Source organism: Ruditapes philippinarum, unplaced genomic scaffold, assembly GCF_026571515.1.
Source record: "Ruditapes philippinarum isolate M1 unplaced genomic scaffold, ASM2657151v2 ctg7187_1_1_1_1, whole genome shotgun sequence".
NCBI classification, from domain to species: domain Eukaryota; kingdom Metazoa; phylum Mollusca; class Bivalvia; order Venerida; family Veneridae; genus Ruditapes; species Ruditapes philippinarum.
Genome location: NW_026866478.1, coordinates 22,855 through 37,289, shown reverse-complemented (window position 1 = coordinate 37,289; position 14,435 = coordinate 22,855). Strand labels below are relative to the sequence as shown.

The 14,435-nt window shown below is 32.8% G+C and overlaps 1 protein-coding gene across 1 annotated transcript in view; it reads left to right on the top strand.

Moving 5' to 3' along the window:
- Window positions 1-8,222: 8,222 nt before the first annotated feature.
- Window positions 8,223-14,435, top strand: part of LOC132732617 (mucin-2-like) — a gene marked incomplete at its 3' end in the record, with an annotated part of 28,700 nt that continues 22,487 nt past the window's right edge. Inside the window, exon 1 of the mRNA XM_060719091.1 lies at window positions 8,223-8,306. Coding sequence (XP_060575074.1) covers window positions 8,240-8,306 — 67 coding nt within the window. The remainder of the gene's footprint in view (window positions 8,307-14,435) is intronic.

The window sequence follows — 14,435 nt, the reverse complement described above, 5'->3', positions numbered from 1 at the left end:
GCAGATGTCATTATGTTCAGTAGTGAACACAAACTGTTGTGTGATACCGTCATTATGTTCAGTTCAGATGATATCCTGTTTGGTGCAAAGGTCATTATAGTCAGTAGTGAACACAAACTGTTGTGTGATACCGTCATTATGTTCAGTTCAGGTGATATACTGTTCGGTGCAGAAGTCATTATGTTCAGTAGTGAACACAAACTGTTGTGTGATACCGTCATTATGTTCAGTTCAGATGATATACTGTTTGGTGCAGAGGTCATTATGTTCAGTAGTGAACACAAACTGTTGTGTGATACCGTCATTATGTTCAGTTCAGATGATATACTGTTCGGTGCAGAGGTCATTATGTTCAGTAGTGAACTCAAACTGTGGTGTGATACCGTCATTATGTTCAGTTCAGATGATATACTGTTCGGTGCACAAGTCATTTGACAATGCGCTGAGTGGTCATACAATTATGTTGGGTTCATTCGGATATCTTCGCGTCAAACAAGATGGCGGGCGGGAGCAACTAATTTCCATAGGTCACGTCGAGGCTAATGACCACTAAATTGCCAAAACAATTTTCTTCCCCGTAAATACCATCGGGGGCTTAAGAACGTTATTTCAATAAATTGGACAGATCGTATGGCATATTTAATACCCAATGGGTATTTTATCAAGTTAATTTATGACTATACTATACTGTTACAGTCATAATGGGCACAGTATATAAAACTTAAAATATGGGTAAGGGTAGCCTGTTCAAGTCACACATGACCACCGTAAATAAAACTTAAAATACATGTATATGTGTTGGTAACTTTTTAGACTCACAAGTGGAACGAAATTTCAAATATGAAACATAATATACAAGTAAGGCAAACCTATTTGAGTCACACATGGCCACAGTTTATGGAACGTTAAATATAAGTATGGAAACCCCATTTGAGACACACATGACCACAGTAAATGGAACATTATATACATGTATAAGTAAGGGTATTCTAATAAAGTCAAACATGGCCAAAGTATAAAGAAAATTCTATATAAGTAAGTGAAACCTAATTGAGTCACACATGGCCACAAGATATTAGACATACTGTTTAACTCAGGGAAATGTATTTGAGTCTAATTTTATTAGGCTACCCTTGCTTATCTTACTTATATATAATGTTCCATATACTTTAGTCATGTGTGACTCAAATAGATTTCCCTTACTTAAACATAATGTTCCGTATATTTTGGCCTAGTGTGACTCAATTAGGTTTCCCTTACTTATATAGAATGTTCTTCATAATGGGGGTATGTGTGACTCTATTGCGCTACCCTTACTTATATTTAATGTTCCATATACTGTGGCCATGTGTGACGCAAATAGGTTTCCCTTACTTAAATATTATGTTCCATTTATTGTGGTTATGTGTGACTCAAATGGGTTACCAACACATATATTTTAAGTTGCATATGCTGTGGCCATATGTGACTTTATTAGGCTACCCTTACTTATATGCTCCATATACTGTGGTCATGTGTGACTCAAATAGGGTTCCCTTACTTGTATATGATGTTTTATATTTTAAATTTCGTTTGCTGTGTCCATTTGTGACTCTTATAGGTTACCAAACAGATACATTTTAAGTTTTATTTACGGTGGTCATATGTGACTTTAACAGGCTACCCTTACCCATATTTTAAGTTTTATATACTGTACCTATTATGACTGTAACAGTAAAGCATAGTCATGAATTAACTAAATAAAATACCCATTGGGTATTTAAAAGTCCAATTTATGAAAATAACGTTCTTAAGCCCCCGATGATATTTACAGGGAAGAAAATTGTTTTGGCAATTTAGTGGTCATTAGCCTCGACGTGACCTATGGAAATTAGTCGCTCCCATCTTGTTGCCCGAAAATATCCGAATGAACCCAACATAATTGTGGTATCACACAACAGTTTGTGTTCACTATTGAACATAATGACCTCTGCACCGAACAGTATATCATCTGAACTGAACATAATGATAGTACCAAAAAACAACTGAACATAACGACCTTTGCACCGAACAATACATTGACTTGACTGAAGAAGATGATATCAGCACACAAGATAATGAAAGTACCATTTAAGATAATGATTGTATCATTTAACAGTTCTATTTCACGACTGAACAGAAGGAATAAAGCACCCAACAGCATGTCATTGCAACTGAAAATAATAAAAGTATCACCCAATAATACACTGCCTAAGCCAAACAAAATGAAAGTACCACTCAACTGTTTTTTTTTCATGGTTGAACATGATGAGAAGAGCACCAAACAGCATATTATTATAACCGAACATAATAACTGCAACACCCTACAACATATCTTTTTAACTCAACATAATTGTGTTACTACATGCCTGTTTGTTTTAAGAACTGAACATAACGACTTATGCACCCGACAATACATTGACTTGACTGAATAAAATACAGTCAGCACACAACATAGGACTTCAATAACTGAGCACATTAGGATTTCCACCCAGCATTTTGTATCTCGGACTCAACAGAAAGACATTTAACCAGGTATATCATTCATTCTTAACATAAGACAGTCCAGGCGTTCCATAAGATAGCCTCGTGTTTCGATGCTCTTTCTATTACAAATGGCACTTTTACAGGCTGGTGAAGTAGGGGTATCCTTGAACTATATACATGTCTAGTTAATTGGGGAAATGTATATAAATGGTGTAATCTGATTGGTTATTTATCTCGTGACCACGACTTAGTAACTCGTGGCCACGACATAGTATTTCGTGGCCACGACTTAGCTATCTCGTGGCCACGACTCAGTAACTCGTGGCCACGACATAGTATCTCGAGGCCACGACTAAGCTATCTCGTGGCCACGACTTAGTAACTCGTGGCCACGACATAGTATCTCGTGGCCACGACTTAGCTGTCTCGTGGCCACGACATAGTAACTCGTGGCCACGACATAGTAACTCGTGGCCACGACATAGTATCTCGTGGCCACGAGATAAATAAAAACACACACATGTTACCTTTGTGCCACCGTACGTTACTCAATCATCAGACAGGTTACGCTAACATCGGAAATTTACACAATCAATACAGTTATGAAGAAGTCTGTTAGGAAAGGATAAATGTAAATTAAAGAATAAATATTTTTCTTTATTCAAAATACATATTTTGTTTTAACTAGGAAGTTGTGTTGAGTATTTTAAAATGATACTGTTCTATATTTTGCCCACAAACGGGCGCCAAAAAAAGAGATACAAATGCGTGATATGTAATTTGAGATGTTAATTTCTATATCCATGGGAATTGAACAATGTATTGTAAAGAAAGGTAACAAAATTCCTAATTTTATTGGTCCATGTGAGGCTTACGTGACTTACATTGTTAATGTTGTTGACATGAAAGATAATCAGGATATAAAATTGGGCGTATTTAATAGCTGTATGTAAACACCTGTCGGTAAAAAACACGCATTCTATACTCTGTCTCAAGATCAGTAATATTTCTTTTCAACTTGAATATTTAGCTTTAAGTTAAAGGTGAAGTAGTTGAAAAACTATGAATTATGGCGAAACTAGTCCTCTATACATTGCAGGGCTAAAAGGAAAATGAATTTTACAACATTGTAAAATTCAACGACATAGCTTTAGTTTTTATTGATATCATAAAGTATTGGTGGCTACTTCAGCTGTTTGAATAGTGTGGTAACTGGATGTAAAATGAGCCGCGTCACAACAAAACCAACATAGTGGGTTTCCGACCATCATGGATCCAGACCAGCCTGCGCATCCGCACAGTCTGATCAGGATCCATGCTGTTCGGTATCAGCTTCTCTACTTGTTATAGGGTTTGTAAGCGAAAAAGCATGGATCCTGATCAGACTGCGCGGATGCGCAGGCTGGTCTGGATCCATGCTGGTCGCAAACCCATTATGCTGGGTTTGTCATGGCGTGGCTCAAATATTTCATATTCAGACGTGTCGACCACTATCCCTGAAACGTTTATTTCATTTATACAAGATAATATGATTTAAACATATTTTGGTATTAACAAAAGATATGCAAATAATCCTTAGATAATAAAACCAAAGTTAATAAAACACTTGATAAAACAGTTGACAAGTTAATACAAGGTCTAAGTTACAATTAAAATTTATTAAGTAACACAGATATTAACCCTGGTTAAAGAATACAGTACATCTTGTTTGTTAATAAACAGGAAAAAACATACTTTTCTTAATCATAAATCTTGTAAAAAAGACACCTGTTAATCTACGAACGTTCAAGAAAGAAAACGATACTAATACAACACTATACAATAACCTTATAACAGCAAAAATTAAGTGTTGTCAAACTGTAGTTGACTATCTAATGTGACGGTTTATTATTATTGTGTTTACCTGATACAATGTGGATTTTAGTCGACTATTTTATGTGAATCCTATGTTTGAAGCTTCGTTATATAACCCTAGGTGACAGTATCGCTGTTTGGACACCCCAACCCTATCTGCCCCTGGACCCCTACTACAACTCTGAAAAAATCAACATTTTATAGAAAGGTGAAAAGCCTACTATATGTTCATTTGCCAAACAATGTGGAACACGGGAAATCGTCGTTTCGGCAACTGAGGCGCATTCCGGTGGGATTTCGCTGCATTATTAATTAATATCAATAAAAAGAACTGGAATTCCACAGTTTACCTAATTCATGTCCAACGAATATTCTATCGATTTTTTATGTTTCACTGTATTTTTTGACTTGTCGCTGCCATTTTGGATTCTGATATCTGTGTGATATACGCGATCTGATTGGACGTCCAATTTGGCTCGTCCAATCAGATCGCGTATTTCAACCCAGGCTGCCAGGCTGCCAGGTTGCTAACTTCACAAATTTCGAAGCGTCAAAATGAAAAAAAAAATAAAGTTCAATATTTAAAAAAATACATATCGCAAAATTAAAATAAGACGTGGAATGGCCAAACTCTTAATTTAATGTTCAAAATACAGCAATATTTTTTGCAATTCAATATTTTAAAAAATAAAGATCGCGATATTGAAATAAGACGTGGAATGGTCTAAGTATGTGCTACCGATTCATTTCCGACGGTTTTGATGTTTGTACTATCCTTAGTTTTCTTTTGGCTGCAAACCTGCCAACTTCAGGCTGCTAGGCTGCCAGACTGCCAGACTGCTAGGCTGCTAACTTCAAAAATTTCGAAGCGTCAAAATGAAAAAAATAAAGTTCAATATTTAAAAAATATATATCGCGATATTAAAATAAGACGTGGAATGGTCAAACTCTTAATTTAATGTTCAAAATACAGCAATATTTTTGGCAGATGACTAAATTATCGTTTGTTATTGATAACTTTATTAGTTCGATATCACAACCAAATGTTTAACTAAATCAACCTTGAAATAAGACGGATTTTTGTTCGTGTTTATCACCTAAAAGTTCTTCGTGAGTTTCGATTCGGACGCTTATTAATAAATTAATAAAGTTTCTCTTCTACGATACAGGTTAAGCTACTGCTGGCATTTCAATGAGACTTCACTTGAGTGATCATACATAGTTTTGGGAGACATATGTTTTTGTGACGAAAACCCCTGTATTTTTTATTTATTCATTTATTTATTTATTTATTTATTTATTTATTTATTTATTTATTTATTTATTTATTTATTTATTTATTTAAGTACACACAGTGTTAACAAAGGCTATTATAAAACGTGAACACAGATCTCCTTTAAAATACTTATAAGCGACAAGAGAATCGTATTCACAATAAACTACTTGTTCTTTACCAAAAGATCTCATTGTCCTTTGTAAACAGATACATTACATATCATGAAAATAAAATTCATGCATATTCTGACTATAGCTATAGTTTTCTTTGTTTAAATAACTTGATTTGTACAGTTGCTAACTTTAAAGTCACCAGAATTTTTTTTACTTTTCATAAAAGTTAACATAGTAGATCTTTACGCATACTGCTTTCAAGCAACGCAAACGAGCCGATATGACCCAGCTGGTTGCATATTACTTCTTTTGAATTCCCTTCATGATAAAGTGTAGTTATTTTTGTCTGACATTTGATATCTTTAATATTTATCCGGTTGACATGTTGTCTACCTTACTTTCAAAACAAAGTGTATCAACTTTTTAAACGCCACCAATTTGGCGGTGGAATGACCTTCAGGTGTGTACGTGAGCCAAACTTAATTGAAAATGCCAGACTAACATTAAGCTTTTGCTCACCTGCCATGATGTTACACAGGTTGTTCTTTAGTTTTCTCACCTCTTCCAGTAGAGAGGGCATTAAAACTTAATTATTAAATGTGACACTGGAAGGAAACCATAGTTTAATTATACTCATTGTAATGTTATAGTGTTAACACTAATATCAAAAATTTCTGTCAATATGTTTATGTATCTATTTGCCCACCAATACACCCATATGCAAAAACCTACTGTGACATACTTAGTAACTGGTATATAAATTATGTTTTATCCGTTGATAACGGATTAGAATTTTGATGATTAAAGCAGTAAAGTTTGTCTAATTTTGCTAAATACACTTAAAGTTCTGTATTCTTAAACTATTAGGTCGCTGTGTAACCGGAAGATATTATGCTGTGATAAAACTTTTTTTAAAACAGCCACACTGTTGAAATACTAATATTAAAAACATCAAAAGGTTTCCTATTTCTTTTTTATATTTCTCGAAAGTCTCAGTCCAGACCATATTCTATACTTCCGCTTAAGTATGTACCGAGTGACTTTTGTATAGAGTGCACTTACATCTGTGTTGAGGATCACATGGGGCACATGTATAATCGAAAGTTTACGAAAGCAACGTTCTACATGTTTCTTAAACAAAACAGTATACTAATATTAAATTAATTACAGCAGAAAATTAAAGGAAATGTTTTTCCACGTTAGATGTTCTCCTTTTATGAATATGCAATGCTCATTGCGACCCTTTTGTGGTCCCCATATATCGCTATATTTACCAATATGTTTAATATCATGTTTAAAACAAGGAGGGACAAGAGTACAAAATGAAGATTGTGAGCCGGACATTTTTTTTAAAACCTTAATGGTTTGGTGCACCAATAACTGGTTTAAACTCCCCAACAGTGCTTATGCTGCTGACCGTTCAAAGGCAGCGCCCCTCTGCGTTCCTCTGAGGTCTTTGTTGTTTCCTACTGTTCTGGTGATACTCCTTTGTTTGTGTCCTTTGTTGTTTTCTCGTCTACGTAAGTATCCTTATTTTGGCCCTTAGTTTAATTTTTTAATAATTTGCCCCTCCCTTCCCCAAATCTCGAGTCCCGTTCTCCTGTTGCCGTTTTACTTTGTAGGTCAATCAATCAATCAATCAATCAAATCAATTATGTGTTTTCTTAAATTTCCTTAATGGTTTCTTTTATGTCTTTTTAAGTAACATTTATGTGATTATTCTGTTCGTGCTCTGTCTTGCGCCCTGTCCTATTTTGTTTGGGGTCCTCCAGGGCTCCTTGCCGCTAGTTCTTGTTGCTTGGTCGTTTGGGGGTTGCGTTCATTGAACTCCGCCTTCCCTTGTTGATCTTGTTTATCATATTTAATGATCAGATCGTGTTTTTTTAAAGGAAATCACTATAGACTTTATCTGAAAGAATTCATGAGTACCGCGTTAATAGACAAAGTTTATTACCGTACAAATAATTACAAAGTTTGTCGTAGAATTTGCATTTTTTAAAGTAACACGATCGGGGATTATCGATATCAGTATGTAAGTGTTGAGATTGCAAAACTGCTTAAGTCTGTGCTAGGGGGGATGGGAGATGTTACACTTTAACATTATCTGTTATGAACAGACATCATCAAATCAAGCCTGCAATGTCCCCATACGATATTCTTTCTTCCGAGGTAGCACTTCTTTTTAATATTTTACTATCATTATCTGAGAATGCAAAAAAGTATTTAACATACATTTGCAACAGTTATTTGGTTAATAAAGTATTTATAGATTTTTATTCAGTGCAACGGTTGTTGAGCCGCCCTCTTTCGAACAATAACCTCTTTTCAGCAAAGATATCAATTCGTCCAAAAACACGTCAACAAAATAAAATTTTCTCTTCCAAAAGTTGTTGCTCTGAAGATATTGTACAGTATCAAAAAATCACCAATAATCAACATTTTGAATAATCATTATAATTTCTATTTTCAGAGTCAACAAAAAGTCATCAATATGACATATGTATTCCGAGTTCTAACCTGTTACCTACTTGTGAACTTCGTTGTTATAAACGCACAAGGTATATGTCTTTTTTAGTAATATGCAACAAAAGTTAATTCTTATTCAAGTCTACGTAGTGATATTTTATTCCGTGCTATGTATATCTACAAGTTTTGAAGAGCACAAAATATGGAAAGCCTTGACTGTCTTATGATTATAAACCTGAACATTGTTATGTCCAAATAGCAATATATTGAGTCAACCTTTCCTTATACAAGGTGTACTCATCAATATATTATGTGGATCCATCTTTATATGTAGTCAACTGAGAATATATGATGTCAATGTGTCTTTCTATGATGTCAATATATCATTATACGATGTGCATTTTTGAATATGTTATGTGGAACCATCCTTATATAAGGTCAAAAACAATATATTATGTCAGTCTGTCCTTATATGATGTCAGTCTGTCATTATATGATGTGAAGTTATGAATATATTATGTTGAATAATAATTATATTGAGTCAACATTATATGATGTCAATGTCTCCTTATATTATGTCAATCTATTAATATACGCTGTGCATTTTTCAGTATATTATGTACAATCGTCTTTATATAGAGTCAACTTAACAATATATGATGTAAATGTGTCCTTATATGATGTAAATCTTTCATTATACGATGTGCATTAATGAATATATTGTGTGGAACCATCTTTATATAGAGTCAAAATAACATTATATTATGTAGAACAGTCTTTATATAGAGTCAACTTAACAATATATGATGTCAACACGTCCTTATATGATGCCAATCTTTCATTGTACGATGTGCATTTATGAATATATTATGTGAAACCATCTTTATATACAGTCAACTTAACATTATATGATGTCAACACGTCCTTATATGATGCCAAGCTTTCATTAAACGATGTGCATTAATGAATATATTATGTGAAACCATCTTTATATAGAGTCAACTTAACATTATATGAGGTGTATCTGGGATGTATGAAATATGATATTTTCAAATATTTTCATACCATAAAATGACAATAAATCGTGTATTTCTAGAGAAAACATGAATTTTCTGTTTATTATATACATTTTTCTATTTTTTGACATTACACTTTGAAAGTCTTAATTAAGAAGAAAGTAGTCCAGCAAGACAACAGTGAAAATACGGAAAATAAGTTTCACTGCATTGAAAATAAAATTTTAAAGTGAAGTGAAAAAACGGAAAATAGAAATACACCTTTTATTTTATCAATATTTCTCAATATTTATGATTAAATTGTGCACACGTCTTATTTTGTTTTAAATGACAAAAAAGGTTTTATGAGTTGAGTGTTTGTGTTGTTTGTTTGTGGTTGTTGTATCTTCTTTTTTGTTCTTGCTTTTTATAACAACGTCGCGAAGGCAATTTTTACAAGGAAAATGTGTTAGTTTCCAATTTTGATATGTACAGCTTTAAATCTATGATCATCACCAATGTCGATACTTATGTTTTAGGAATGCTGTTTTCAAAGTGTATTCCAGATATTATCAGTTAATGAAGTTTTTCAGCATGCAGGTATTGAAAATTTATATTAAAAGTAAAAGTTTAAAAGAAACGTATTATTTTACTTTTTTAGCTGACGTTTCTAATAAAACATGTACACATAATGATAACTGTACCAGCAATGCGATATTTTGGCCGATAGCTGCAGTTGTGACGCAGGATTTACTGAAAATTGGAATGTTTGCAAAGGTATTGCCTGAAATTTAATTTTATTTTGTAAAAATGTATTAAAGGAACGCTTTGTGTGAAAGAAAAAAGTTGTCTAAGAGTTGAGATTTCCAAACAGTTTAACATCACAATTAAACCGGAAAGGAAAAAAAACTGATTTTTTTTGTTTGACATATTTCTCAAATTGATTAATCACCTATTATTATTTGATGGTACACATATCTTACTTTTTAAACAAAAAAAGATGTAAAATTGTTATTTTATGTAGTAAGTATGTTCCGATTTTTTATTTTTCAAGCTGATGTTTCTAGTACACCATGTACACATAATGAAAATGCAACTTGTTTCGCCGATATCAGCAGCTGTGATACAGGATTTACGGAAAATAGGAATGTTTGCGAAGGTATTATACCCGCATGCTAAAGAACATTTTTTCTTATGATTTATAAATTATACTTTGAGATGAGGATTCCTTTAACAAAATTATTGTTTTTTACTTCAAAATGATTGAATCCAACTGAAGTAAAATATACAGATTTAAAGTTCGACAAACGAAGATTGGAAAATTGTGACAAATAACACATTTTCCTCGTAAAGATTGTTTTCTCGACTTCTAAAAAAGAAGAAGAAAGAAATAAACAAAGGAACAAAAACATGAAAAACGGCGTCAACTCATAAAACTTTTCAATATCTTTTTCAAAAAAAAAAAGATAAAACGATTATTGTGTACATAATAAAGGGGGGTTAATTCATACACAGGTATTGCTTTGTATTTTATGATAAACATATTTTATTTAACTGTTCAATAATAAGAATAATTTTGACATAACTCTGGACATTGCCGCTTTATTTGACATAAGTCACATAATACCTTCGCAAACATTCCTATTTTCCGTAAATCCTGTATCACAGCTGCAGATATCGGCGAAACAAGTTGCATTGCTGGTACAGTTATCATTATGTGTACATGGTGTACTAGAAACATCAGCTTGAAAAATAAAAAATCGGAACATACTTACTACATAAAATAACAATTTTACATATTTTTTTGTTTAAAAAGTAAGATATGTGTACCATCAAATAATAATAGGTGATTAATCAATTTGAGAAATATGTCAAACAAAAAAATCAGTTATTTTTCCTTTCCGTTTTAATTGTGATGTTAAACTGTTTGGAAATCTCAACTCTTAGACAACTTTTTTCTTTCACACAAAGCGTTCCTTAAATACATTTTTACAAAATAAAATTAAATTTCAGGCAATACCTTTGCAAACATTCCAATTTTCAGTAAATCCTGCGTCACAACTGCAGCTATCGGCCAAAATATCGCATTGCTGGTACAGTTATCATTATTTGTACATGTTTTATAAAAAACGTCAGCTAAAAAAAAGTAAAATAATACGTTTCTTTTAAACTTTTACTTTTAATGTAAATTTTCAATACCTGCATGCTGAAAAAACTTTATTAACTGATGATATCTGGAATACACTTTGAAAACAGCATTCCTAAAACATAAGTATCGACATTGGTGATGATCATAGATTTAAAGCTGTACATATCAAAATTGGAAACTAACACATTTTCCTTGTAAAAATTGCCTTCGCGACGTTGTTATAAAAAGTAAGAGCAAAAAAAGAAGAAACAACAACCGCAAACAAACAACAAAAACACTCAACTCATAAAACCTTTTTTGTCACTTAAAACAAAATAAGACGTGTGCACAATTTAATCATAATGCATAATGGGGTACTAATCCATATGATCATTTGAAACAAAACTGCATTTTGAAATCAGTCATCTTTCCCGTTTAAAGTGTTCCTTCGCAAACATTGCCATTTTCAGTATATCCTAAGTCACAGCTGCAACTACCGGCTGAACAAATTGCATTGCTGGTAAAGTTATCATTATGTGTACATCTTGTAGTAGAAACGTCAGCTATAAATGTAAGGAATCTGAACATACTTATTACATGAAATTGCTTAAAACACATTGCATCTTGATGGTAACTGGAGATAAGAGCCATTTTAATATACACGTAGTTCATAACAGTACGAAAAACAAGGACAGCTTTTGGCTTTGCAAATTGAATTTTCGTTCATCTAACTATTTTAATGAAAGATGTCATTGACAAGAAAGAAATAATGTCATAGAATGGTGGAATTATTGTTTAGTTTAAAAAATACATGTTAAAAACACTGCATGCAAGAAAACATTACATTTAAAATAAATGTCATACAATGAAAATCATTTTACTTTACCTAATTCATAAATAATCTGTTTGACATACAAATATAATTAAGACAATACCTTCGCAAACATTCCCATTTTCAGTAAATCCTGTGTCACAGCTGCAGATATCGGCTGAACAAATTGCATTGCTGGTACAGTTATCATTATGTGTACATGTTTTATTAGAAACGTCAGCTAGAAATGTAAGATACGGAACATATTTATCATTTGAAATTGCTTCAAACTCATTATACCTGTATATTGCTCGTAATTAAGTTGCTATTTAGTCCGTTTTTGTTTTATTTTTTACTTTTAATAAGAGGCAGTGAAAGGTTCCATCACGTTAACGTGAAATTAAAAACCTCAGTGACCTATAATTTACTTTTTTTTACCGAGACATCAATATGCAAACATCAAGCTCCGTGGACCTGAAATCACCTCGCAATTGGATGTTCACTTTCAGTGGTGCAAGACAAAAAAGAAAGGATAAATTAAATTATCATAAACAGATATCCATGGAGATGAGCGCCATTATCATATATGTGGCTACTTTTCGGAAGTCCGTTCAGATGCTCAAAACAAAAAAAGATCACCGCATATGCGTTGCAATATACAACCGGATGCAAATCTGTTTTAAGTATTCAAAAATAATTTATGAATAAAGAGGAAACCCATTTTTACATTTGACTGGAACATGATTTATTTCAATTATCAATATTAACATCTAAATTGATATATGCTTGTCACATACATAACTAGAGATAATTATATATGCTACAGTTTTCACTGTCGAGTACAGACCAGACCCCATGCATGTCATGTCCTTAAAGGGCTAATTTCGAAGCACAGAGTGATGATAATTTACCTCCATGCAATTATCACGGAGTAAATATACTGCCTGAAAACAACAATAATGTTGGTTTTTAAATTATGAAAATTCAAAGAAACATACACTTAATATTAATGAGAAATTCAAAAGCACAAACTATTATGCCTAAAAAAAGTAAGGAAAAAAAACAACAAAATGCTTTGCTTACAATTTTTTTCTGTTTTTAATACCTCCCTTACCATTTATAGCATCAATACTCACACAATCATCCAACTGATTATTCTAATTTTATAAAGTCAACAAGGTGATCATACATGTTAAATGTCTATAGTCTTCACATTGTAGGTTGGAAGAAAAGACCTTTAAGACATGTATAGTATAAAAATCTGTGAACATGTAAATTGTGTTAGACCTTATTCTCTCCAATCCCGCCACAATTGTATGAGACCAACCCCTTCACCAATCTTGGCCCGGCCATTTTCTTAATATCAAGGAAATGACTTATGTAACTGTTGCACGATTCTTCTATGGAATGATACATGTCAAATAACTGAGATCTGGTCATTGTAGTTTTAAATGAAAATACGTACATAAAAAATATTTATGCGATCCCTTGGGCAGGGCCAATATTGACCACTGGAACATGATTTATATAACTTTTGTAGATGTCAACAAGGCAATGCTTCATGCTTGAACATAAAATATAATATTTTTCGGCATATGAAAATATGTCCTTATTACCTCTTTTATTCAAATGGTTTAAAATTCAGCCTTTAAAAAATGCAGTGGTAGTTATTGGAAATTTTTTTTGCAATTTATTATATTGGTATTTCTTCTTTTGAACATATATTTTGTTTTAATGTATAATAAAACAGGTACAGCATCTTTATATCAGCCCTTCAACCCATATAAGTCTTTCAATAGGAGAAAGACTGCTCACAATATGGCCAAACAGAGGTAGCATTTTAAATAAACAACGGCTTCATACATACATCTTCATTCATGTCTGAAGTTGTGGTAACTTACATTAAAACTTTGACATTGTATATGTATCATTTACATTGAATTAAAATTATCATTATAAAAATAATTAAAAATAAAATAAAAAGTGTTGTATCCCCAAATGTGAATAGCGAGCAGTCAGAAAAGCGTCTTTCGGTAATGGCCCAAATCACGCCGCCAATGTATTCGGGATACAATCTGACTTTCCCACCTCCCTCACTTGGACCTCAACAGTATTCTGGGCAACACTATCCTCCACATTTACAATTTGTTTCCAACTCATCTGTGCAGACTCCCACTTCTGAACAGCCGGTCACACTTAACACCACAATTTGGCCCGGTAGTCTTGGAGACAATCCCTCATCCAGTGCTCAAAATGTTCAAAATCAAGCATGGTTCTTCACATTATT